This window comes from Channa argus, chromosome 3 (genome assembly GCF_033026475.1).
Source record: "Channa argus isolate prfri chromosome 3, Channa argus male v1.0, whole genome shotgun sequence".
Classification (NCBI taxonomy): domain Eukaryota; kingdom Metazoa; phylum Chordata; class Actinopteri; order Anabantiformes; family Channidae; genus Channa; species Channa argus.
In genome coordinates, this window is record NC_090199.1 from 1,239,102 (window position 1) to 1,267,058 (window position 27,957).

The 27,957-nt window shown below is 40.5% G+C and overlaps 2 protein-coding genes across 5 annotated transcripts; one reads left to right on the plus strand and one right to left on the minus strand.

Annotated features, from left to right (window-relative positions):
- The first annotated feature begins 296 nt into the window (after window positions 1–296).
- gpr137bb (G protein-coupled receptor 137Bb) lies at window positions 297–7,564 on the plus strand. 3 transcript variants are annotated; one of them, XM_067498656.1, is made up of 8 exons: window positions 297–1,325; window positions 2,071–2,774; window positions 4,522–4,571; window positions 4,669–4,891; window positions 5,063–5,212; window positions 5,570–5,698; window positions 5,838–5,959; window positions 6,664–7,564. In XM_067498656.1, the coding sequence occupies exons 2-8, from the start codon at window positions 2,370–2,372 to the stop codon at window positions 6,779–6,781; spliced, it is 1,197 nt and encodes a 398-aa protein (XP_067354757.1). In that variant the 5' UTR covers window positions 297–1,325; window positions 2,071–2,369; the 3' UTR covers window positions 6,782–7,564. The 3 variants fall into 3 exon arrangements, with proteins under 3 accessions (XP_067354757.1, XP_067354758.1, XP_067354756.1); XM_067498657.1 differs by having other exon boundaries at window positions 2,110–2,774; XM_067498655.1 differs by lacking the exon at window positions 297–1,325 and having other exon boundaries at window positions 1,348–2,774.
- An 865-nt stretch (window positions 7,565–8,429) lies between these two features.
- On the minus strand, window positions 8,430–27,577 carry ero1b (endoplasmic reticulum oxidoreductase 1 beta). Of its 2 annotated transcripts, none has more exons than XM_067498651.1 (16): window positions 27,127–27,577; window positions 23,914–24,033; window positions 21,875–21,958; window positions 21,563–21,604; window positions 20,111–20,193; window positions 18,690–18,763; window positions 18,231–18,351; window positions 17,829–17,875; window positions 16,168–16,179; window positions 16,051–16,077; window positions 14,691–14,783; window positions 14,319–14,565; window positions 13,320–13,389; window positions 13,133–13,219; window positions 12,368–12,501; window positions 8,430–12,158 (listed from the first exon to the last, which is right to left on the minus strand). In XM_067498651.1, exons 1-16 carry the CDS (start codon window positions 27,289–27,291, stop codon window positions 12,098–12,100), a joined length of 1,467 nt encoding a protein of 488 aa, XP_067354752.1. In that variant the 5' UTR covers window positions 27,292–27,577; the 3' UTR covers window positions 8,430–12,097. The 2 variants fall into 2 exon arrangements, with proteins under 2 accessions (XP_067354752.1, XP_067354753.1); XM_067498652.1 differs by lacking the exon at window positions 27,127–27,577 and adding an exon at window positions 26,113–26,476.
- Between the last annotated feature and the right edge of the window lie 380 nt (window positions 27,578–27,957).

Consider the following 27,957-nt stretch of genomic DNA (forward strand, 5'->3'; position numbering starts at 1 on the left):
CAAACAGAAATTCAGATTCAAGAGAATCAAAACTATAATCAGTTACTTTTCTATATATGAGCTCAACCTTTTCTAAACCAAACTACTCTCTGTTTGTAGTTTTAGTAGTTATCCACACAGATATTGCACATAAGTAATTTAACTACGTAAATCACTGAACATTTGAAGTATTTAATCAGTGTAGTTCACTGCAAACCTGATGGGACTTCAGCTCCAAACAGGAACTATAATAAAATACAGAAATATAATAACATATCTAGTTTCTCCAGCTCGTCTTTGTTGAATATTCGGCAGCAGAACATTGTCACCATCTAGTGAACACAGGCTGCAACTGAACGGCTGCTTCACAACCTTCACTTCTCTCAGAAGCTGCACGTTGAGTTTCGGGATTTTCCAGGTGAAAAAGAGAAAACGCTGTGTTCCTGCTGTGCAGCCTCAGCTTCTGTAAAGAGATTTATGGCGACACACAGCTGCTGTGTTTACCTGGACTCTGGAACAGTGAGCAGCAGTCGGTACCTCAGAGGACAAAAACTAAATGTTCAGTGGAACAGATGCAGAAATAAAGGCTCAGGTTGTAGTTCTGTATTACGTCATGTCTGTGTTGGAAATAATCACAAATATGGCTCATTATCTTTCATACTCGCAGTCCAATGACAGCAGTTGCTGTTGTAGGTGCTGGGGTTCAGCGTCTCACTCAAGGGCAAGTTGACATGTGACAACAAGGGACCGGGAGTCGAACCAGTGACCCTGTGGTTCATGGACGACCAACTTTTTTTTCGTACTTTTACTACCTGTGTTTTGGCTCATCGTGACCTGAACCCAGGACTGTAAAGTAGCATCACAGCACAACATGATGTACATGTTACACATGATGATTATTCAGGTATAATCATCATGTACGTGGATTATACCCGACTTTGCTGCTGGATTCCTACTAATTAGAAGAAGCCACTTGTGTCCTATTGAAACATGGCTGCTGTGTAATATTCACTCTCTCTTCTTACTCTTGAGGAGCAGAGCTGCAGAGCCTCCTCCATTATCTAACAGCCTGCCTGTTATGTAAGAGCCGAGCAGAGCTACGTCAGGGTCCGACGGATGGTGGAACCTCACCATTCATGAGAGGAGGGATGGGATTCTGACACCGTTTACTACAGACGCCATCCACGCAACTTTCATTCAGCAGTTTCTGCAGAAGCTGCGGCGAATAAAAAGCCTCAGTTTGATCTTGTTTCCACTTTCAGGAGCTGAAAACTATTCATCCTCCTCAGATACAGTGAATAATCTGCATCATTATTTCAATCTTTCACAGTGGCGGCAATGACCAGGTAACAACTGAATCACAATCCGTTCATATGAGAGCTGTGTATATCTTCTTTTTTTGTCATTAAAATTCTATTTTTAATTGAAATTGAAATTTTAAATCATTCTTATTTGTAAGGAACATGTTTCCTGTGCACAGTGTCTTCCAGGAATAACATGGCAGCACAATTATGTTTTTGGCTAAAAAGACTTTAACTCTGCTTTATTATTATTTAAACTGCTTAATTCCCTAATTCTGCTGGTCTTTATTTTAGTGACTAACCTTCAGACTTTGATTTATACATTGGTTCCTTGTTACATCATTCACTCAGGGACTCATTTGTATTCATTTGTTCATTCAGTCATTAATCCTATTGCTTATTCACAGTTCTCTATTTGGTTCATTCATTCATTCACATTCGTGACGTTGTAACACACGTAATTAACCACATGCCAATAATTGTACCCGCAGCAAGTATCAGCATCAGTCTGGTTTGAGGCTGCTGTGACACAGGAAGTGTGTGTGCGTGTGTGTGTGTGTGTGTGTGTGTGTGTGTGTGTGTGTGTGTATTTGTTATCCTGTCAGGGCCAACAAAAGTTCTTGCTAGTTGGGACCTTTAACAAAGTGAGAACATTTTGCTGGTACTAACAAGCTGTGAAGGCCTGTTTGAGGTTTAAGACTTGGCTTTGGTGAGTGAGTGTGCTAACAAGAATAGACTGTCAAAGCTGTGTGTGTGTGTGTGTGTGTGTGTGTTACCTCTCTCCTTCCAGATCAGTCTCTGCACCCTCCACCCCTCCCTCTCTCTGCAGCATCCCTCTTTCTGTTCAGCCAATCACCTCCTGAGGAGCTAGACCATGTGACCAACAGCCACCAATCACTCTCCACCAGGCACCGGCAAAAAAGGGGAGGTGTCCCTCCTCCTCCTCCTCCTGCTGCTGTTGCTCCTCTCTGTCTGGAGGAGAGCCGATGGACCTCCGACATGTTTCTTCTTCTTCAGCCGGAGAACGAAAGCTGAAGCCTCATCTTTAACCCCCCTCCCTCCCTCCCTCGGCTGGGGATCACTGAGAAGATGAGTGGGGAGGCGATGGAGGGAAGTCTGGCACAGGAGCGGGAGCAGCATGCTGGCAATGGCTCCCACCTCCCTCCCCCTCCCACCATCATGCCGGCCATTCCCCCCTATGTAAAGCTGGGTCTGACAATCGCCTACACCATCTTCTACTCCCTGCTCTTTGCTTTCGTCTACGCCCAGCTCTGGCTGGTCCTGCGATACCGACACAAGCGCTTCAGCTACCAGACGGCCTTTCTGTTCCTGTGTCTGCTGTGGGCCGCCCTGCGAGCCCTCCTCTTCTCCTTTTACTTCAGAGACTGTGTGACCGCCAACGCTCTTGGACCCTTCGCCTTCTGGCTGCTCTACTGCTTCCCCGTCTGCCTGCAGTTCTTCACACTCAGCCTCATGAACCTCTATTGTGCACAGGTGAGAGGGTGCTGGTGCTGGTACTGCTGGAGCACTGGCTGCTCCTGGTGGTGGAGTGCTGACAACCAGGAATAGGTGACATTGTTGGGACTATCAGCTTAGATTTTGATCCACACTTTATTTCAAAGTTAAAAACCTTAAGATTCCCTTGATTCTTGATTTGGCGTCACCTTAGGTCACTGCTGGCAACAGCAAGAATGATTTTAAGGCCAGTTCATGCTTTCCGTGGTCACGTGTCTGCTAGGGCATCCATCGTCAGGTCAGGTCCACGAGGGTCTGGATGAATCTGTACGGACGTCCGCATGCAGCCCAAATGTTTCTGTCCTCACCAACGGTGTATGTGCCAGAAAATGTGTAGTTTATTCCAACATCGCTCGCACTGTTTGTGTTGAGGTTTTGTTTCTTCTAGTTTTTGATGTTGTTCACTCAAATACAACATGTATATGCGAACTGATTAGAAAACTCGCCTATTTCTATAGGAGTATAGGCCTTGTCGGGGTCCTTTCACTTGTGTGTGCTTGCAAGGCTGTAATGTGAGTATGGATCAGATGTGGGGCAGGTGGAAAACATGACTGGTTCTTCAAAATACAGGTAGTCAATCCTCAAACAAAAATCCACAAAAAACTGTGCTTGTGATGTGTTTTAATATCACTATTGACAGATCAAGCCTTCCAAACAAATCCAAAGTGGATGCACAAAACTGGATCTGTTGTTTAAGTTTGCTTAGCTTTACTCAGCAAAAGCTATTTTATTGAAGGTAAGTGAAATAAATGTGTCTGTCATAGTGAAAGAGCCACTTAACAGCTTAAAATCGTTCTGCTAACGTCTCGTGGTTAAACTTCTCACCTTGCTGCGATGAGGTAGAAACATACCCCAGCTTTTGGTCAGTACACTGTGAGAGTGAGGTTGTGGTTCCTGGTACTGATGGTGCCGAACCTGGTGCGACATCCACTGTCCTTAGACCCTCAAATGGATGATGTAAAACTCCCAAAGGAAAAACGGGGGAGAAACATTTTGTACATACACCATTTATCACTCAAGGACAATTTGATGATGCTGACAGAATGAGTGGAACCGCTGGGAATAACCAGCTGGACCACCTCAAACAATTTGCAGTGCATGCTAACAAAGAGCGTTGGATGAATTGTAGAATGTTGAGTTAACAACCAAGTTTGTCAGTTTTTGCAGCAGTGAGCGTAGCAGCTGCCTCTCGCCTTCACCCATTCACCCACAGCAGCTGCTGGATTCAGAAATAGACCAGGAAATAAAGCCACAGATTTCTTTTCAGACAAGAGAGGAGCCTCTTTAATAGCAGCATTAAAGCACTTGTCCCTGAAAGCCGAGATGACACAGGTTATTTTTCCAACCAAACACTGCATTGTCTCATTTCCACAACGAGCACAACGCCATGAACTCATCAACAGAATAAGCTGCGGGAATAAAAAGCTAAGGACTGTTGGGTCTGAAGCAGCACTCACACAGGCAACTTCCATGATCTTAGACAGTCTAGGCTGTGCTTCTACACCAGTACTGTCCACACATTTCTCAGGGGATAACTGTGGACAGACAATCTCAGATGTGTCCCTCTAAGCTCTTACTGATCAGCAAACAGAGGTCGACCCCAGATCAACCTGAATGACTAACCAAACTGGGGTTTAGAGCATGGATTCAGGGGTCTGAAGCAGGGTCCGAGAAAAGTACACGTTTCTGAACCGATGGGCGTTTAATCGTTTATTTCCCTTCACAGGTTTATTTTAAGGCCAAGTCCAAGTACACACCTGCACTCCTGAAGTACAGGTAACTGCCATAAACCAGACATAATGTCAAAGTTAACGCACATTTATTAGTAGTGACCGTTGCCTCGATGCCTCTCTCCCCCTCTCTCCTCCTCCAGACTCCCATTGTACATGGTCTTCCTCTGCATCAGTCTTCTCTTCCTGGTTGTTAATCTGGTCTGTGCCCTGCTGGTCAAAATGACTGCAGCAGACGTCAAGACCATCGTCCTGGTGAGGGTCACCATCAATGACAGCTTGTTCGTCCTTTGCGCCATCTCACTGTCCATCTGCCTCTATAAGGTGGCCAAGATGTCTTTGGCCAACATCTACCTGGAGTCTAAGGTAGTGTGGATGATGGTTTCTATGTAGATGATTAAAGTAAACCAGCTTTAACTCCAGTAAATTTACTAAATCTGTGGAGTTTAACCGACAACAGACACCGTTTTCTGCACATTTAGAATCAGTCTAAATGCTGCCAAAAAGAACTAAAATAACTAATGCTGCTGTCTGCAGGGAACCTCGGTGTGTCAGGTGACTTTGATTGGTATCATGGTGGTGTTGCTGTACGCATCTCGAGCCTGCTACAACCTGGTGGTGCTCGCCCTCACTGACATCGAGACCATCAACTCCTTCGACTACGACTGGTACAACGTGTCCGACCAGGTAACGGTTGTTGGACACTTGCATTCTGAGCAGAGTAACCTGTTTAAAAGAGAGGCACCTACCTGCAGACAGACATTACAGACCATGTCCACGTCAACTTCTTCCTGATGCTAGTCTCTTTGAAATTCTTCTGGGCCCACTTCACCAGTGGTTTTCCCTAAATGTAACAACCTATTATCTAACCCTCTTCATCATAAGGTCCATGGTCTGTCGAGATTAAAAAGGATAATATTAACTTCTGCCTGCTGAGGTTTGTAGTCCGTCATCTTTGTCTGCAACCAGGTGCTCTCGGGTTAAACAAAGGTCAAGATTTTCAAAAGTGTTTCTACCCCTTACCTTTGACATCTGTGTCTCCAGGCGGACCTGCGGTCCTCACTCGGAGATGCTGGTTACATTGTGTTCGGGGTGATTCTGTTCATCTGGGAGCTGCTGCCCACCTCACTGGTCGTGTTCTTCTTCAGGGTCCGCCGGCCACCTCAGGACAGGGTTAGTTCTCCCGACAGGGTCAGGTTTTTACAGTAAAATTCAGCCCCTTTATTCCCGTTAAAACGTGCTTTGCTTCTCTTTCTGATTATACAAAAATGAGTAGCACATGTAAAGATGTACTTTATTTTTTCAACGGCAGAGCACTGCTGGGATACCAAACCACGTTCTCTCCTCCAGAGGATATTTCTTCGACAACCCTCGTCGCTACGACAGTGATGATGATCTGGCGTGGAGCATCCCTCCCCAGAACACATCAGCGAGGTACAAATCAAGTTGAGGTTTTACTAATTATGGTTTTAGTTCTAAATTATGTTTCATTAAACCCGCCACAATCAAAATTTTACAATCACGTAGTTGCATAAGCAGGTTTTTGTAGCACCTTTCACAGGAAACATAAAATGGGTTTATATGCAATGAGGCCCAAATCTCATCAGCCTGTTAAAACAAAACTACACAAAGCAGCAGGCTAGCTTAGCTTAGCATAGCTTAGCTTAGCATTAACACTAGCGACAGGGACAAACGACAAGTGTGAATCTCTGCATATACACTTCTGCCTCCTTATTTTTCAACCGGTAAAATGTGTTAATTATCTTAATGTTAAGCTAAATTCACCGTCTTGAAGTATCCGGTGAAGGCTCCTGAGTCGTTGCTATGGGAACCACCTCTTCCCATTCTGGTGTGAATACAACATAAATTAACATTGTTGCCTTTGGTTAATTTGATGTCTCCACTGGGTTTTGTTAATAAGTAAAATAAAGCAATGTCATAATGTATATGAATAAAACAGATCTATAGTACACGACTGACTCACACGAAGCCCTGAAACATTCACGTGGACTGTGGACTGACGTTTCCAGCTGGCACTGATGGTCTCATCCAACCATCCACGATAGAGTGAAGTAGCATTTCCCAAAATGGTAAATACTTCTGTAAAGTTAAAACTCACCTTCTTATCTGCCCGACAGTCTTTCCTCTGACTGCTACGACTGGGGAAGCTGCCACAGCAGTTTCACTGTGAACACCAACAGCGACGAACAGCGTCTGACCTCCACCACCGCCGGAGAGCTCCACCCATACCCATGACTCCTTTCTCCGCTGTACAGCACTGCTCTGCACTTTGACACTAAGCCGTTATTGTGGTGGTTAAAATCACCGGCGTAAAGGTTTGTTGACTCAGTAGAACGTTTAACAGGGTTCTTACACAGATCATAATCAGGACTTTAATGATGGATCGAATTCTAGCACATTCTTAGCTGCGTGTGGATCATAGTATTTAGTCAAAATCCACAGTGACAGACAATCATGCTGACTGGCTGACGGACGATACAAACTTGTGGGATATCGTGTTAATATTCAAGTTTTGATTAATTTCAATAAGTTTCATGTGTGTCAAAGCTCATGATGACATCTTATCCATGAGGTAAAAAGTTGGAGGCTGAATGAAATTTTTTGCCCTGGTTATAAACAGCAACAGCAGGAAGCGGCTTCTTTGCTTCTTGTGTTTGTACGACAAAGTGAACAAAATAAGAAATGTGTCAAAGGTCAATGCATAAAACAAGTGGATTTAAACAGCTGCATTTCGACTGACCAAGCTGAAGTCAGCTGAAGAAGATTATGTTATGGACTTGAAAGCTTCAAAATAAGCTGGAAGGTGGATCTTGATGTGACATGACAAATGATCCAAACTTGATTTCTGAAAACATGCAGCCTGGAGATAATGAAATGCTCCAACACTGTGTAGGAACCCTGCATGAGAGAGTGTCAGCGAGTTTAACACCTCATGAATGTTTTACAGAATGTTTCCTAATCTGGGGAAAATTTCACTGCTGATTCTTCACGTAGTCAAATAAAAGTGACAGTTCTTTATACTGTTTGTGTAATTATCCCCTCTGAACCTGGCTCCACATGTGATAGTGTTTTGTTCAATTCCCTGCAGTTAAGTAATTACACATCTTTAATTTTTTAAATCTTTGTTGCACTTAAGTTTGAAAAAGATCAAACGTTCAGCCTGAACTTATTTTCCAGTCCTAAACCAACGAGAAACAAAACTGTTGAAGCCTGTAAAATGATCCCAATAATGTATGTTCAAAGTTAAGATACATTGGCACCGTTACAGTATGTAACATAATCAGTATCCAGTAAAACCTCGTTTTTTGATGTTCACCTCCACGTATTCACATTTTAACCAGCTATTTAAAAGTGGGGAGAGTCTTAGTTTAAATTGGTTTGGTAGCTGTTAAATACTTTCACTCATGATGTGTTACCCGTTTTAAAATTAAGGCAGCTTACAAATTTGCTCATTTCAAAATAATGACAAACTAAGACTCCACCCATTGTTAAATTTGGGTTAAAATGACTTTTTTGCAGCCACTGTTGGCTGCAATGATGCGGAGAATAAAAATGTAAACTCTATATTTCTAACAGACACAGGTTTTGTAAGTTTCTCACGGAGATGATGCGTTTTGTTGCTGTTGTGTTTGTGGTTTGTGTCTGTGACTTGTTGACAAACAATAAAATGACAAGTTCTCCTGGCTGTCATTACAACAAACAGGTGATTTATGTTGATCATGCAATAACCAAAAGAAAACAACAACAACTTCTGGAGTTGGTTATTAACTTCAGATTTTCCAAAAATGTTGAATGAGTCTTTTAAAAGTGAAACATCTGAGCATGGAAAGTAAAAAATATAAAATGTAGAAAGAATTTTATTTATGAAGCAAACAAAGCCCGGTGATGTCCAGAAATATTTAATAATATTTTCAAATAAATATTCAACAGGTACACACATCAACATGGTGCAACTATATTTTATATATTCATAGAAATCTGGAAAATAAAAGTAAAATGTTTAACTTGTTCTGCCTTTAACAAACTATACAGATTTGGATTTGAGATAAAATGTGTGACGCTAGTTTTAAGAGCGAGGGGTGGACTGGTCGTCTGGCGGCTGAAGAGCCTGCAGGCGTAGAGGAAGGCGAGCACACGCACACGCACACACGCACCGCAGTAAAAACAGCCTTTCTCTGGAGGATGGCCCTGAAATTATTTTTTAAATAATTTGAAAAAGCATTTTAAGTTTCCCTCACATGTAGCAACTACTTTAACAAACACTTCATACTAAAGTTTGACTGACTCAATACTCTTAGACTAATTTTTCTAAGACTCGTCTGTTTTGTTGGAACCCAAACATATTGAAATTTTAGTGGTTGGTTGGATGCAGAAGGCCACGGGTTCAAATCCTGCCCCACCAGGTGTGGCCCCGCCCATCCACCAAGACACCTTGGTGCCAAAAAGTGGGAGGGTTGCAGCAGGAAGGTTATGTGGTGTAAAAGCTTGTGCCAAATCAACGTGCGGAACACGTTGGCGACCCCCCAGGGGACAAACCCAAAGCTGTGGAAACACTGACGCTTTTTAATCGGATTTTGTTTTCAGAACTCAGCTGATCCAATTTAGGCAACTTCAAATTTTACGTAATTCTGAACTCAAAGACAGGAATTGTTTTCAGTATTCAGAGGTGAATACATTTTATGAGGTTTCAGTATGTTACAAGATTCAAATGTTTATAGCCTGTATTTTACATTTTGATATACAGTATAGTATAAAGTTCTGAACAATGAGTCATACAATAAGTATTAAATGTGTGCAATAATTAAAATTTCCATTTAATTGTTCTGCACTGAAATGACACAAACTTTAATGTTAAAGTAGATTTGTGCAATAATAGTTTTACTTTTAAATTAGTGTTCAATGTGTTTCATCTGCACCATTTCACACATTGATCAACTTAAAACTTTCTCTTTAACTGAATTATTTTAAAGAAATTTAAAAAGCCAGAAAAGCATAAACAGAAATAAAACTAAATCCAATAAAAAGTCCTAAAATTATACATTTCATTTATTCACTCACTTAGGAAATGCATCATATTCATAAATATCTATCAGTTAGCACGATTAATTAAAACTGTATGAAATGTTTTTCTTATTATAATTATTTGTTGTAATTGATTCCTCACAAAATAAAATAAATCACTTTTCACCCCCAGGCCTCCATATGCTCCCACAAAATACTGACTTACTCTCACATGACTCATGTTCCGCAGAAACATATTTGGGACGTTTCCTATATCATTCGCTTGTTTTTTAACATAAACTCACACATTCACTACAACAAACGCAACGAGACACTTTCAAAGCGTCAGCAACAAACTTTACATGATCAAACTTAATCAGCAGCTGTTTTCCTAAACTTTGCCTCATACGTTTCTGCTCAGGTCACCTGCCGTTTTACGACTGATCAGCAAAGACAAAAGCTCCACGTGCAAACTCAGATCAAGTTTCCAAGGTCCATTTGACAGAGAAATGATGAAACTGGCCACTTTCTTCATCTCTCGGTAGCTTGACGACAAAAACACGGCGTCTCTCAATTCAACACTGTACTTTGCTTGTTTTATGCTGCTTACTGATTGTAACAGCTCTGATCATGGGAAATAGAAATGATTCAAACCGGCTGCTCCATCACAATATGCACTTTGTGAACCTTATTCCGTCTGAGATACTGCTCTCTGAACAATTCTCTGCTAAAGTTCTTCTCATCAACAAATCTCAGCTGCAGAGCCAAACTAACTATGAATTATGGTGCGGTAACACAGTAAGCGCATCACTGAGTGACACATGCCCCCACCGCTGAAAAGCCTCCCCAACAAATGCATGGCTTCCTCCTGTTTGCTCCAAACCACTGCTTCAGTCATTTTCATCAGAGAACCACAGACAGACTTGGTTGGTTAGGTATTTGTTAACAGTAAGAAAATGATAAAATATTTCCATCCTTACAAAGAATAACCTACATTTTCCTTCGTTTGACTTATGACAACATAACAACCGTTTCTCAACAAACAAAATTGAAATACTGAAGTAATATTAAAATAAGAGGACCTTCCAGTCGGGGATTAAAGAAATGTCTAGATTGAATTCGTGCTTTAAGACAATGCGGCTGAAGCTAAAACTATGCTGAATAAACTAAGGGGCACTTTAATATAATACAGCAGCAGCTTAACACAGACGGAGACAGATGTCAACGTGACATATTCATCCACACAAACAGAAATATTAGTCATCACAAAATCTGCTACTTTAATCAAGTTTTTTGACTATGGAATCAAGTCATAGTCCATCATTCTATAGCTGCAACTATTGATTCACACACACACACGAAAGGTTCCAGCTGTCCACACTGTTCAGTTCCTCTGCTTAAAAAAAATTATTATTATTTGACTATAATTATAATAATAATAATAAGATGATTTAAAGTAAAGAAAACAAAAAAGAGCCACTGTTAAAATGTTATGTTTTTTTTTTACATAGAAATTGAAATGTGTGGAAATTGAAATAAAAATTGAAACCTAATGTGTACACGAGTAATTTTATGCAGAACTCTGCATAACACCAGTGTGTGGATGTGTTAAAGAGAACAAAGCAGAAGCCGTCTGTGGACAAGATGCAGGAAGCTGTATTTCTACTTTGCCCGCCTGGTTTTGATTTTAGGAATTGGGAAGGTTCTAAGCTTTAGTCAGTTTAACATGTTCTACCCAACAGACAGACAGAGTCTACTTTAACTAAGGCGATAAGATACTAAAAAGCTCCAAGAAGTTTAAAAAACGACTATGGTCAAAGAAATAACTTATCTTGTTGAAACCCCAAAAACGTTTTTACTCGACTCTGTTCATCACCCTGCAAAATGGCTGCCGTCTTGTCAGGTGTCAGTAACAGACAACTTCGATCATACGTATGCAAACACACAGGCAGCCGTTAATTAGGCCTGAGATGGTGAATACGAGCAGATTGGTCCTGATCTTTAGGCCGTGAGCAACAGATGGGAGACTGTGAGAAAGGAGAAGGAAACAAATAAAAAACAGGCAGCAACGTCCAGATGCACCTTTCATCCGGACAATCGAGGTCTGTCTCATCAGAGTCTTTCCTCAGGACAAAGTCTTTCCAGTTTTTTTACAGAAAAGCTGTAAAGTCTGAATCTGGTTCACATAATGGTCAAATCCAACAGAATGTGACACCAGCAGAGAACAGGGGCAGCAAAAAGTGAAGGAATTTCATTCACAGTTTAATCTGCATCCATCCTTGATGATCACTGAGCTTAACGTGCTGCAAGTTTGCACAAGCTCAAGAGTTTCCTGATGAAGGCAGAAGGAGCAAGAAGAGGAAACATTCATCATTCAGGATACGGAGAAGGAGAAAAACGAGATTTCTGGGACAATCATGGTAGCAAGGTGGATTGTGAGGAACATGAGCTCATGTCCATGGAGAAGACCTTCTTCTGGAGGAGATTTGGATTATTGTAGTTCTCTGTGGGCTGGTGCCACCTACTGGCCAAGTGAAACATCACCTCCTGTTACCTGTTCTCCTTCAACAGCAGGCGGAAATTGTGGAGCTGATATATACTAGTGGACAACCTATAACATAGAGAGAGCACGGGAGAAGAGAAACAAAATGTCGGATTATCCACAAGAAGAACCTGAAGAGACCTTGGAATGAGCTGGTTTTCTGCTTAATTTGGTCAAAAATGTCACAAGTACAGAACAAAACACAGTGATCAGCTTGGACCGTGTTTCAGAAAGCTGTGGTTTAGACCTGCAGAAGAGAAGCTGAATCTCTTACGTACCTGCCAAAGGCGTTTATAAAGGCCACGATCTCCTGTCGAGTGAGCTGGAAGCCTTTAGACGAACTGTGTTCGGGAAGATTCTTGATTTCCTTCTCAGAGAAGAGGATCTTCAGAGCCGTGCCCAGACCCTGAGTCTGCAGACAGCACACGGGGGAAACAAGGGGAAGCTGAGTCTACACTCAGTGTAAACCTACAGCATTAACACATCACAAACTGTCCTCTTTACATTACTTTCTGTACTGTGTTAATCATCAGGTCAAACATCTCTTAGACACGTAGTAAATAAAAAGTGAGAAATTAGCAAAACTAAAATGTAATAATATTCATTGGCAGGCTGAACATTAAAAGTAGATACCATTAGCAACATGCACAGGTCTCCAGTCTGTCTCAGGGACAGCACAGACAAACACCTCTATATGTGGCACCAATAAACTTTTGCACTTGCAACCACATCTGGCCACAAGCCCCAGTTTGCACTTTGTTATTCCATTTTGGTTTTCTGTGCTTATTCTTTATTGATTTGCACATATTACAGTTTGTATGTCTGTGTATGGGCTGTGATTGTGTATCCAAGGCCAAGGAAGGTGCCAAAGTTATGTGTGTGAACATCTAGACAATTATACTGTGTCTCTGTTCAGGCTGTAAGTAGGAAAAGAGGTGTTGCATCATGAATTATTCATTTTAGAGTAATTAATAAAAAACCAAGGAACAATGAGAATTCTGCATATTTTAAGGAAACAGCTGACAAACAGTTACATGACTCACCTGCAGTTTTCCCCACAGTCGACATTTACTGCAACCAACACAATCCATGATCCTGGAGATGTTCTTGAAATGGAGACGAAACTCCTCCTTAATAAAAAAAAACAAAAACAAAAAAATATATACAATTACGAAAATGTCTAAATATAATGTGGCAGACGTGATCCTGAGTCAAAGCTTTGGGTTTTACCTTTAATGTCTTTGCCTCTATTTTGTGGCCGGCGAACATGGACTTCTCATCAAAGTGCATGGGAAACGCTCTGCAAGACACAAGTAGCTGTTAGTCTTCTTTTGTCATCACTGAACATACAAAGAACCTGAGAGTTTCAGGTGTGTTGTTAGTCGTCCGGATTCTCTGCCAACCATCACAAGCAGATCTTCACCGTGTTTGACACAGAATTGTGAGAATCAGAAGCTTTAAAAAAAAAAAAAGCCACATGCTAAACAAAATTTAAACTCTTCTGTCTAATGCCACATCTTCTCAGGACGTGTGGACACGTGGAGACTAGCATTAAGATCTCTGTGAAGAAGAACCTAATACTACCCATGAAACCAGCTGCAGCATCACAGGGGCTTCTCACACGGAGAAAGCTGGTTAAACCTGCATGTGGCAGGTGACGTTTCACTAGGACACTATGACACTGAATATTTATCACCTGATAATCACAAAGCCTGAACTTGATTACGCAGCATCTTTTCCATTTGGAATCAGCCACAACAAACAATCACTGGATGTTAAGTGTAGACTGCATTTGCCCTTTTGTGAGAATTATTTAAAATGGAGTGAAAAGCTCAAACAAAAGGTGACAAAAGAGTTTATTCTTAGCTTAGTGTTTTCCTGAACTAAAATGCTGCATCACGTAATCACATTTACAAATATCATGTAGACAAAGAACGAAGAGTGTTTTCACTCAGATTTCCTCCATGTTTCCGTCTCCAGATTTAAAGAAGTAAAACATGTTGTTTTCCCTGACTAATGACACTAACATCTTGTTGGACTCAGATCCCTCACCTGACCAACGTCTGCTGGACTGCGTATTTAATTAGAAACAATTCTCTTCAGGCCCATCTGTGTGTAGGGCCTCTCACAATCCGTCAGCTTTCAGCTCAAACAGGACAGAATTTCCTCTTTTGGCCTGAAATGATCAAAGTCTGCCGACTTAGGTTAAATATAAAAAAACGTTCTTACTTGATCTCGTTGAAGATCTGCAGCAGCAGGTCTTTTGTGGCTCCGTCTTCCTGAGAACTTCCAGTATACAGGTTGACGATGGCTCGTTCAAAGTACGGAGCCACCTTGTAGAGCGCTCGCAGCTCGATCAGGTACAGGAAGTAGAGGTTCTTCAGGCGCCGGGTGCCCTCGCCCTTGGTCTCCGCTGTGTCAAAGCGCCGGCGGAACTCCTTAACATTTGGAGCCCACGTGGAGCGACCCCAGCCCTCTGAGGGGTCAAACATCACAGAGGCAGGAGTAAACAGAGTGTAGCCGTCATACAAATCCAGGAAACCTCAGCATTTCCTGGTCTCATGTTTGATACACTAGGTGACATGAATCTGATGGTCGTACCATCCAGCAGGAACTCAGCACACAGGTGGATGTTGATGCTGCTGTGGAGGCCGGAGATGAGTCGGTAGAAAACTCTCTTCTCTAAACACAAACCTGGAAAGAAAACAAGGACCTGATTAATAAGCCAAGCTAAGCCAACAATGTCGTTTTTTCTTCTTTCATCCAGTTGATTTTTAAATGTCTGACAGTTTTGCCTTCACTTTGTCTTTGCTATGTGTGCAAACCTTTACATTAAATGATATTTTAGAATCCCTCTGTTTGTTAGAACGTGGCTTCAGTTGTGTTTTCTGAACTGTACCATGTAGAAATCAATGAAGTGTGTAGGCTCATGGGAGATGCCAGTGTTACGTCATGGATACAAACATATCATCGACTTTTTTGTAAGAAAATAAATGTTCATTTACCACAAGCCAGAAAGTCTTGATAGAATAAACAAATTGCTCCAACAGCTTTCTGTGGAGACTTCACTACACGTGCAAGAGGGAAAAGATTCTTGAAGCATTAATTAAATAAATGACCGTATACTTCAGAGTCAAAGTAAATTGGCCTATTTGATGAAGTGTAAATAGAACCTGCCCTGTGACAAGTTAGTGTAAGAGCTACTTAATCACACACAGCATGTGATTACATGAAAAGTGTATTACACCAAGATTATAGTTTGCTGTAATTCTGTGCTAGTGCACATGGTTGTGTTATTTGCAGCAGGTGATTGTGCTGTGAAAAATGTAAAAATGGAGAAGGATCTGCAACATTTTACTGTGGACTGAAACAAACTTTTAGACGTGTAACATGTCGATACATGCTAAGGTTTATTACATGCTTTAAACACCATTAACAACATTCTACAACAGACTTGACTGCGCTGTGACTGGAGGAAGAACAACCTGAGGTGATGTGTTGACCCCTGCTTCTGGAGTTGTGATGACATTTTCGAGTTTTCACAAGAAACTGAGTGAAATACATGTCAAAACGACTCAGTGGCTTTAAGGCTTTCTGGGTTTTCCCAGTTCAGCCAGTGAACTGTGTTTCTGCAGCAACAGCCTGTCTGCAGAAACACTTGCAGAGGAAGAAGAGAGGAGATAAGAGTGATGCTGCTCTCAGATTGACTTCACAGAGTCAGACTTGTGAAGATGACAGGAAACGTGACAGATATTTTCAGCAGACCTGCTAAAGCAGTAATTGTTTTACACGCTAGGATTGTCATTTACATATAATCCCCAGAGTCTACATGTACAGTGGGATAAGGCTAATTACACTTCTTCACGTCTATTTAAACCAGGGAACCAAATGTAAAAAAGAAGAAAAAAAGTAAGATGTCAGAATATTTACTTAATGAGAGAAAACAGGAGCAGGTTCTTACCTTCAAGCCAATTGTAGAAACCTTCTCCTGTGACCAGAGAAGCATCAGAAAACAGAAATTATTTTTTTAGATAACACAACTAAAAATAAATTAATGTGGAGACAGTGAGTCACTCACCATCGTCGTCTCCTGAAAATAGAAAAAAAAAGGACAGAGAGAGAACAAAGCTCTGTTAGGTTTGTGCTAATAATACACACACACACACACACACCCTCAACAAACATGATGTTAAAAAAACAAAACAGTGTGTCACTCTGAGAAGTTTTATACAATCCGATAATGCAGCCTATTACAAAACTGACGGGTGTTTCTATCCACGTCTCCATAAAATTTCCGAGTGTTGGATCTATAACACAGTACAATGCAGCAACAAAACTAAATTAGGATTCATCACAGGACTGTTCTGTCCGACAGAATTAGGTTTAGACACGTGTTCCTAATAATGTGACTAACCAGTGTCTGCACTGACTGCAGAAATGTAAGTAAGTGAACATTTGAAGTTGTGCACGTTTGGAGTACAGCAAAAAAAGAGTATGGACACCCGTGTGGTTACTTGGTCTGTTTATCTCGGTTTATTTTTCTTAAACAAGAACGTTCCAGTGCACACTGACATTTCAGACACTGAGTTAACTTTGTACGTGTCCCTTCTCTTGCTTTTTCTGATTTGGTGTGGTAGGGTTAACTGATTACGTGAAACACTGAGTAGGACACCTCCTCAACCAACGTCAAAGTTGAACTTCACTGGGAACTAGATGTCTGATAAGATGTGATAATCAGTATAATGTCAAACCTGAAAGTCATTCATTGTTTTGTACTACGTTAACAAATCAGGTCACGGTTCTGTGTCCACACCAACCAGTCATATGCCCGATTACACACACTGCTGTTTAGACTCATCTCCTCAGTTCATCCATGAGTCCAGCAAAGCCCTGTTTCAACAAAAGGGACTGTTCCATTGTTTTGTTCATTTTTGTGGAACTTTGTTCCTCTACTTTATTCCACTGGTGGAACTGGGATCTAAATTTGTTCTACCCTCTAAAACAGTCCATCCTCAGGGGGGTATTCTTTTCTGAAGGTTCGGGAACAATTGGTGTGAGGTCTGCAGCACTGATGTTCCCCAATTTATCTGATACCACACAGTAGTTTCATACTTGGAGCTGAGCAAGAGCATTGTTTGTTTCGCTTGCTGACACAAAGCAGTAAGTGGTCTATAGATTGCAATGGTCATTGGAATATGATTGCACATAGTGAAGCAGACAAAGTTACATTTTGTCTTTCACCATCATGGCTAAAGATGTGTATTAGATACCTATGGAAACAAACAGTTTTCTGTGGAAATGTGGAAAATATCCAGCATCTAAATTTTCATCTTTCATTAGTATGACCTATTATCTTGAACTTACGAGAAGTAATTTAATCACTTTGAGATAATAAAGCAACTCACATTTATAATAGTACAATTAAAATAAAGAAGAGGTGGACAAGGTTTTCCAAAGGCAGCTGAGGATAAGTGTGGATATCAAAATAAGAGTCTAACATTTAAAGCATCAAGAATAAATTTCAGAAATAAAATAAATATAAAGTGATTTTAATTTTGAAGTTCTGGTAATATTCGACATGTTGTTCTACAGACACATTTCAGTTTTGAGGATCACTGATCATTAGATTTTTGTTTTCATAACGATGATCTGACGTTTGGAGTTTTCCAATAGTTTTCAAAGAAAAATTCTTAGATCCATATGTTGGTTTGTAGGCAGGTATTGACTTTTCAGACTCACCTCTGGTTGGAGACAAAGGGTTCAGAGGTCGATACACTGATCTGGGCCTGTCAACACAAACACACAGGTTCAAATAAAGAATGGCCTTCTGTAGTGTGTCTGAACACAAACAATGACACTAAGCCTCAGAAACAAACCTCCACACACTTTCAACATTCACATTTGGCAGCTCTCACAATTCACTGAGAACTGAAACAAATCCCTGTTCTCAACCTCATTAATATGTGTTTCAAAGACCAATACAGTTTGATCAGGCACAATATTCCTGCTAATTCCTACAATATTCCTACACATGGAAATACGTATAATCAAATAGAAATACAAAACAGATATATCTTAAATTGCAGATTGTTTGTTTCACAGTAAGATTTTTTTCTGTGTTTGTGTGTGTGAGAGTCTCACTTGAAGCAGTTTTCCTCGTAGATGCTGTTCCAGATTCTCCATGCTGACGGACCCTTATACCCGGTGAATCTCTCTGGATTCAGCAGTAGATCCACATACTCAGCGTCTGGAGAGGTTTCATCTGAAAACACAGATTCACACTTTTAAGGACTGAGACATCGTGTGAGCTTGAGGTCAGTGGGTTCAGTAAATGAAAATCTCAGACAGAACAAACATTTATTCATTCTAAGAGGCTAATTTGTGAAGTTAAAATATTTTTCCTGAGGGTGGCACCAGAGAACCAGTCATAAGCTCATTTAACATCTGAATGACGATAGAGAGAAGTGGATAGTGAAGATGAACCCATCTTCTGAGAAGCAGGAGCATCTAAAGCTGATTACCATCTGGACAGTTAGGGATCTTTCTGTGGGTTAAGGTGGTTACTGAACAGAGACTGTGTCAGAATGTAAAACTTCTCACCATCCAGCTCACAGAAGTGGTCCTGAGCGTCGTCATGTCTTGCCCAGTCAGCGAACGCCTCTTTGCTCTGGTTACTGAAACAGAAAATAAATAACTTTAATACATAGCAGAGGGAAACATGTCACAGATTTAGACGGATAAAAACTAAAACTGACAACACTGAGACCAAGACATTTTTATTTTACATATGTACGTACACAGTTTCTTATCAAATTACAGGACATTAAAAATTAAGTGACTGCTAATTATGCTGCACATGAAATATACTGAAGTAAAGTGATTTGTAGCTTTGCTAAGTTTAAAAATCACAAGCTACATTTTTCTATAGTAAACTAAAAAGAAACCTGGAAAAGAGGCTGAAACAAGACTAGCTAGTTTGTACTTTGCAGCTGTGCCCAACTTTAACAGGCACAGCTGTAAAATCTAATGCACATAACTTAATAAATTCTATATTTACAATGCTACTTCATTTAAGTTTGGATAGTGATGGGTTTATCTTATAACAGGTTTATATTGTAACTGAGGCTGTAGTTTACAAGAGCAAGACATGAATATTCTCCTCCCCATCTCCTTTGTTAGAAATGCTTCTTCCTACAATTCAGTCCACTGAAAATACCACTACAAACTTCAAACTCAATAATAATCTTTTTGTTTAATTACCATTTTACAGAAACTAAGGATCAAAACCTCTGTAAAAGCAGAATTTGTGGCAGAGCTGTTGTACTGGACTGCAGCAGATTCTATAGGTGTAATACAAACAAACAGTTCTGTGTATCTGAAATCACAATGATGTGTTTTGTTCTAAATGTTTGCCCAGATCAGATGGAGAACAAGTAGGATTCAATATTAATGTCACACTGCTCAGACAACATTTAGAACTGCAGCATAAAACAAATAGCTGGATTCAGAACAGTTTGGATCAGCGATCAACAGATGCTCTCAGGTAACTGATGGAGAGATGGGGCGAGATCCAAACATACTTATTATGTAGAAAAACTAAAAATGTGACGTGCACAACAAACACAGTACATCCTGGTTTATTTTTAACCACAGCTCTGATGTGACTGTTCGCAGTGGATAAAAGTGAACATACCTCACACATTTGACACATTTATTGAGTTTTTGATATCACAAGTGACTAAATGACAAACTCACTTGTGGTTTGCATGTTTTATCCGATTCCCTAACTGATACTACATTCACTTTTTCCACATCCGACGTGCAGCAAAGCTCTGTCTGCTGATTCATGTTCAGAGAGTTGGGAAACTAGCAGCAGCTGAGGGTAAATGTTTCACCTGGTTCCTATCAGCTGCTGCTGTTGACTGAAGCCACTTTGAAATTTGAAAATGAGCTGCAGCAGCTGACAGAGCGACAGCATCTGCAGACGGGAGATAAAACACAGATGAGGCCTATGGTCTCACCTCAGAGTGCTGTTGATGGCTCCCAGTTCTTTGGCCTGCTCACACTCCGTCATGTCTGTCATTGTTTTGACACCATGGCCGTACTGTAAAGACAAGAGCAGAAAAACTGTTTTAAAATGAATGAATGAAGGCTTTTTTTTTGTAAATGGAGAATAGAGCATTTTTTATTTTTTGGAAACATCGAGTTTTTACTGTCAAAGATTTCTTCTTTGTCAAAATGAACAAAATGTACGCAATATAAAATTGAGCAGAACATATTTTCGTAATCTATCTTATTTCATGTTGCCCGAAGGTTCTGTCAGTGAGAAAACAGTGTGTAAATTTAAGAAATAAAAAATAAATAAATAAACTAATTTCAGTCCAGTCCAGTTGCAGATGTATGGGTGTACAGTTTAAAAGCTTCCAGAGTTCAGTCGCACACTGCTGAGGTGGCACAGCAGAGTTTCCCAGCTGATGGTGCATGAAACAGGTTCGACCCTGACTGAGACAAGTGCAGATGTCCAAACACTTCTGGTTCTTTACAAGATAAACATCGGGCTGCGAGCCAAGAGCAGGCAAACACTCTGTCTCTACATGGAAACTATCAGGGGAGATAAGCGGAGTGGTCACAGACTGTGTGTGCTTTACTCAATCGGCTGATGAGACGGAAAGTGCTGGAACAATTGCAGCTGCTCCTAATATTTGGTTCATAGATGAACCCACAAAATAGGGAGAAACTTACCACCCCACAAAACCCTCCTGTGCAATGCACAATTTCCTTCGTGTTTGTTAACATCCATACAGAGCAACTGTCACTTGTTCAGTAAGGATCCATGTAAGAAAGATCCTTTTTTAGACGCAGATGGCAGCACTTTCCATCTTCACGGCAGAAACTGGGAAAGGCCAGAAAAGGGCCCACACAGGGCTCTTTAACCCTCACTGTATTACAGATGTGATGCTAATAGGCTGCAGATGCTGTAATGCACACCACTTTTACACCATCATGTCCAATGCACTTTCCTCAAAGCAGTGTGTTGTGTGAAGCCAACCAGTTTACACTTGGCTTTCACTGGAAAGCTGATTTCCTAACTGCTTTCTCTCATCAGGTAGATCCATTTCTGCTAGAGAACAGCTGGTCTCCAACAGATCATGTGCAGAAGAAAAGGCTCCAAAAGCCCTATTGAAACTAAACAAGTAGTTTCCATCATAGCTTTTTGTACAAATTCAAAAGACTGTGCTGTGTCTCCCCCTGTGCTCTGTCACTCTGCAGCACAATGAACACACAGCTAAAAACAGAAGTGACTGGTTTTACTTGTTGTAAAAAATGGAATAAAAGCTCAAACCTGAGGATTATTAGCTATGTAATGTAATGAGATGTAGATTTACATTGATTACAATCTCATTTGTGCCTTGAACTCAAACAATCTATAAATGAAACACTCAATCAAAGCAAACTCTGCCAGCTGGTCTCACCTTGTTATAGTTTCCTGACTTGATTCCAACAGGGACCTTACTCTGGAAAACAAATGGTAAGAGTCAGGTTTAGCTAAACAGGGCTGAATTCAGAACTGAAAAAACTGGTGTAAAATAAGTAAGTTACAGTTAAAACCAATGTGTGTATAAATGCTAAACCCTACAGTTTCTTTTACATGTCCTGCCATTGTCTTCATTTTCCCGTAAGTCCAGATAACAATTTATGCTTCTTGCATGAAACATGCTCCTAAATAACAGCAGGAGCAGACAGGTGTTGTATTAGTTATTATCAGTAAGTTGTTGACCTCTGACCTCAGGACAGGGCTCCACATGACAGTCTTTGATGGAGCAATGTCCGTCATCAGGCCAGAAAGGACATGGTCTCTTTAGGTTCACCTAAAAATAACAATAAGACAAAAATTTGTCAAGACACGAATTACTGGAAGTGTGACATTCTTAAAGAATAAGTTGACAGTGTTTCAGCTCTGCCTTTAAAACAAGTTATGTACAGATATGAACAATGATACAGGTTTAAAAAAAAACCTTGCTCATGCTCCCCAGTGATGAGGGAAAATGTAATTAAAATAAATAAAATTTGGCCTTGTTATGTGCAAAATGACATTACAAAGGTTATCTGAAGTTATTTAAAGGCTTCAGCAGTCACAGTCGGACAAGTGAAGTAGATATCTTCAAAGGTTACATTCATTCCTAAGGTTTTATTATTACCCTTCCACTGCAGCTCAGTAAAAACACAAAGGGACTATTTGTGATAAAACACTTTAAAATTACAATATACATCTTAAGCCAGCACCCTACCATTCCCTATGTGCCTCTACCATCTGCTACACTCCACTACACAATGCAAATACCTTCAGGTATTTATTAGTATTAAATTACAATAGATAACATGCTGCAAAACGTACTAATCAAATCGTTAAGATGCTGTAATTGGTCAGAACGGTGAGGTTTGCTCAAAATCCTTGAACATCTCTGCACCATTTCAAAAAGAGTAAATTGGGATGATATTAGGCATGTGTCCAAATCAGCAGTTCAGTTCATACATTGGTTCAGAAACAGATGGTCTACACTGTCCCTGAACGCCTCAACTCCAGTGCAGCAGAGTTGCAGCTGTGACAGACTACGCTTTCTATACAGATACTGTTACTTCCCTAATATAAAGTCTGCGACTTTATATACTTTGAGACTAAATATTTTTATACAGAACACAGAAAGTTGATAATGTTCCCCATAATTTCCATCACAGGTGCATTTAAAAAGCCAGTATAAACAGGAACAACAAGTACAGCAAGAAAAACCTGCTTTAATGTGTCTATGGAGCCCTATGAAACACACCACCAGTAAATTAAATAGGACCGAATAGCCAATTTTCTACAGGAATATATACATTTTATATAGAAGTTGCCTCCAGAATGTAAAAAAATTGTAAATGGTAAATGTTCTGCACTTCTACAGCCCTTTTCTACCTATTGGCACTGAAAGAGCTTTACACTGCTTCTTATTCACCCATTCACACTCACAATAACACACACACCAATGGAGGAGCTACTATGCCGCTGGCCAACACTCACCGGGAGCAACTAAGTTGGGGTTCAGTGTCTTGCTCAAGGACACTTTGACATGTGACAGGAGGAGCCGGGGATTGAACTGGGGCTTTAGATTTGGCTAGAAACATCTCAGACAATATAAAAACTGCAAAAACACATTTTTGAAGCTGGTTTGCCTTTTTGTCGTTGACCTCACCAACTGCTTGCAAATGTGAAAGCAGACAAAAACCACAAACTCGGGTTTAACACACGTGGCCTCACTACAGACTTCTCTCTCTCTGTATAGTCCTGGACTGCATTTGCAAAGGTTTATGTATTAACAATGTTTTATAGTCCTTCCTGTTCGGTCACAGCCTTGTAACTAGCTATCGACAGGAAACCCAATCCTCTAAATGGGACTACCTTCATCTACAGTCAAAATGCAAACCAGAGCATTCAAACAGATAGGTTTATGTTTAGGATCCGCATGAACCTCATCACAGGGTCATCATCATCCTGTACTGTTTGCAGGATCACTCACTGATACTAACGTTCAAAGTTTTCTTTCAGGAGGTTAACACTTCCACTAATACAAGGCGAAGAGAAAAGGGGGAAAATGGAAATGACCTGCTAAACCACGAAGTGTTGGGAATATTGTGAAAACTGTGAAATGTTGCACTGATTTTATGAACCTGCTTTTCACCCTTTTTATAAACACACTACAAGGTAAGAAATTACATGAGCTCTATTAAAAGTACCTGACCCATATACACCCATACTGTATCTGCAGTGTTCAGCAGCTCATACCCTGTAGTATCTGAAGTAGTCTCTCTCTGTAAGCTTCTTGATGCGTGGATAAATCTTGAAGTTGTTGAAGACGTCAATGCTCTCCACGTCACAGAAGCAGTCGTCCAGGACGCCGGTGAGCTGGAGCAGAACCAAGAGAAAAAACAGGTTTACTGCATCATAAAAACGAAATTACAGAACTTCCCAAAGGACAACAACTTCCTGAATGATAAACTAGAAAAGACAAATTTAATCAACTCTGATTCAGTTAAAAAAACAAAACAGAAAGGTGAAAACTTCCAAGGAGGGTGAATACTTTTTGTATGCTCTGTGTATAAATGGTATGTTATTTACATTTAAAGAAAAATGTATATTTTATTTACACTTGTCTGTGTTGAAGAAACAGTTTGTGTCGACCAACAAAAAACAAACCAACAGCTTTCTTGTTTCAGTTCCCCACAGCACAACTGAGGCTCCACCTCCATCTCTCCTCACCACAGGCAGCCGGACCACCCCCCGCCTGCCTGCACTTCCATTCATAATACATCCACCACTGCTAGGAGACAATGCACGGATACCTGATCCCACACAGGTCAAACAGACTCCAGACGTCCACCTGACTATACTTTCAGGTTACAACATAACATAACCAGTAGAGTTACCCACACATAAAATGAAAACACTTTTCTGATAGAAATTTGCTTTGATGTTTTCTTGACTTTGTTTTTTGCCGCCTTGATCCTCACTAGTAAGTCGCTGTGGATAAAAGCTTCTGAATGACTACATGTAAAGCATCAACACTACATTGGAGTTAATCCACTGTAAACATCTGGTTTAAATGGAAAACAAGGGTTTTGGCAGCTCATCTGAACGCAAACACAATCCACAGTGCAATTTCTTGTTACGACAATTGTCCTTCATGTCAGTCGTTATCCATAATTAGGACAATATCATTATTCTTAAAGATGCGGACAGACCTTTTTGAATAAAGCAGTTAGTTACTGTTAATTTAGCATTGGCCAAATTCACCTCCATATTGTACTGGTGCCGTTTATGTTTGAGGTGGTGGAACAAACTTTCTCGAGTTTCTTCTGTCAGGTTTTGGACACAAATTGCAAATGATGGATGTTTGATTCACATCTAATACGTTGCTGAATCATGTCTAAATGACAATGAGAGTTCTGTAAAAAAAACCAAACAAACAAAACAAAAAAAAAACCTTTTCTTCAAAGTCTTTTGAGGTGTGAGTTTGCTTCTTGTTTGTAGCTGTGTGTGAGGTGTCCACATTTAGGGCATGTATGCAAACACACCATTGGTCATGCGCCGATATGCTGTAGTCGATATCATAACATGACAAATGGCATAGAGAGGAAATATTGATGATTTAGTGTACGATATTTGATATAATGTAGCACAGGCCTAGTGACAAAGCACAATGAAAAAAATGACTGCTTCATAAAATACACATATGTTTGTAAATAGTAAGTAGTTATCAATCCTCTGCTGGTTTCTCCAGTGGACAGGTTTTAGAACCTGACCTTCACTATTCTACATGCTTTGTTCCCCCTGTTTGCATAAATAGTTATGCAAACCAGCTGAGAGACTGGATCACTGGCTATAAATTGTGAAATAGCCACATCAGCATTTTCTCATATGTTCACTCAGTTAATACATTGTGAACTTTACATTACTGAATCTCCAGGTTTGTACAAAAAAGTGTCTTTGCAACATAGCTCGCTTTATCTTACAAATCGGTAACTTTCTAATAATTTCTACTTATGTTCCCAGAAAAGAACTAGCACTCATTACAGGGACGTACACACAGCATTCAGTTTAGAGACCTGTAATATTTCCAGTTACTTGTTAACAAAGTGTTTACAATGGTCAACTGTCAAACATACAATATATGATGAATAAAGTTTCCAATACTAACTACATATCAAATAAATGAGTTGGGTTCAAATTTATATTTTCTGTGAAACAATTTTGTAACTCACCAGTAATTAGGATTAAATTACTTTCTACATACAACTAACAAGCGTAATATACAATTTTTTTTAAAGTAAAGACGAATTACAGTGAATGATCACACAAACACATGACAGCATATGGAAGTAATCAAACGTGTCTGTCTACTCTCCTGCTGCTCGCACACACTCAGAAACACCTGGAAAGTGTCAGTGTGGCACAGAACACATCTCAAAAACCAAACCATCTGACCTCTGAGTGCAGAAGTCCACCAAGCCCAAGGAGGGAGAGGAAGACACAAATTCCTGCCAGCATCCTGTTGTTTGTCACCACTTCTGTTTTCTGTGTATGAAACCTCCCCTCTGTAAACTTGGTGCCCATGTGTCGCAGCAGTAGCAGGTTCACAGTGGGCTGAGCTGTCACTACGCTCCTCTAGTCCCATGCCTGCTCGGACCGCCTCCAAACATCCAGCTATCGGACTAAACCCCGCCCGTCCGCCGTTAGCTACAGGTTCTGTAGTCATTTGCAGAATCCGAGGCCGTTTGGGACGCTTGTTGGCTCCGAAGCAAACGACTACAGCTCCCGTGGGAGCGGAGCTCTGCCACAGCCAATCAGCGTCCACCACGCTTTTCTACTCGGCAGTGAAAATAACATCAGTCTGAATTTTTTCATTCAGACTGATACAATCTGTTTCTTCGATCAAGACGTGTTCTGTCTTACGAACTTCTTTAAAATGTGCCTGCACTTTCTGTCCGTACAGAGCAACAGTCCCAAGTCTACAGAGATGAAACTGGAACAAGTTTGGATTTTTTTTAAAAAGAAAATATGTAAATAAAGTGATAAAGGTTAGTTCGTATATGAGCATAACCAGTTGCACGTGAAACGGATATTTAAAAATGTAAAAGTAACTGACTGTGTGAATGTTAATAAAGACCGTTATCATTTCATTAAACAACGAACAAATAAAACGGAATTTGGCTTTTTGCCATTTGATTTCCGGCTCAGTTGAGTAAACATTTTAATTTAGACTTTGACGCTGAAAGAAATGACAAAACCGAAAAAAAAAGCGTGATTTTGCACTAAAACAGGAGGCGAACTCTGCCGCTAGCTAGCAGCGCGCGCGCACACACACACACACACACTGTGACGTCAAATTAAGCAGACAGAAACTGCTAGAAGATTTGCTCACTGGTCACGGTCGTTGACTCTTATTGTCACATTTAAAGCTTCGCAAACAAGTGTGAACCCTTCCCGACTTGGACTCACATGGCAGAGGCAGCTCTGGTCCTGGCTCTCTGTGGCTCCGCTCGGATGCTCGCTGTGCTGCGTTTGGGGTTTCACGTTGTTTTGTTGGAACCAACCCAGGACCAAGTTGCCGAAGAACCATGCCAGCAGTAAAACACCAAACGCCTGTAAAGTGACTTTCCACATCCCTCAGTGAGCTGTTCGTGCGCACAAGGGGAAATAAAAACACGTAAAAACCAGCAGGAGCTTGTCCCCCTGCTGTCGGTGGCTAACTACTATAGCTTCGGGCTAGCCGAGTTTAGCATGTGCAGGTTAACCGTTCCTGTAAAAATAAAAGTGGCCCGGTGTCTGAAAGGCCTCTCACGGACATTTAAAAGCCCAACTCCCGACACAGAACTGGGGTAAACGTGTAAAGATGGTGCGTGTCTAAACAAGTTTATGTCCCTTATCAACTTCCGCTTTGGTGTCAAGAGAGCGCGACAAAAGTTTAATGACTTCCGGCTAAGACCTTCACATTAAGAGACACTACCCCATCAGTAGTGAAAATGATCAACACAATAAAAACCAACTCAAGTCTCAAAAACACTGGTCATAGAGGTGCAAAACGTTATATATTGTTCAGATAATAAGTCCCCTGCAGTCATGCGTCATAATGATTCAAACAAGCCAGTTTAACTTTGGAAAATAAAATCTTAAAACACACCAACCTTGTTACTTCTCAATAAAATGTCTGCAATATATTTCAATATATAAATAGTAATTCGTATCCATCTTACACTTTGCCATTGTGTTTGTTTTTATGTATTGTATGTCTCAAAGTAACAATCCAGAATCCATATGTGCATATTTTAG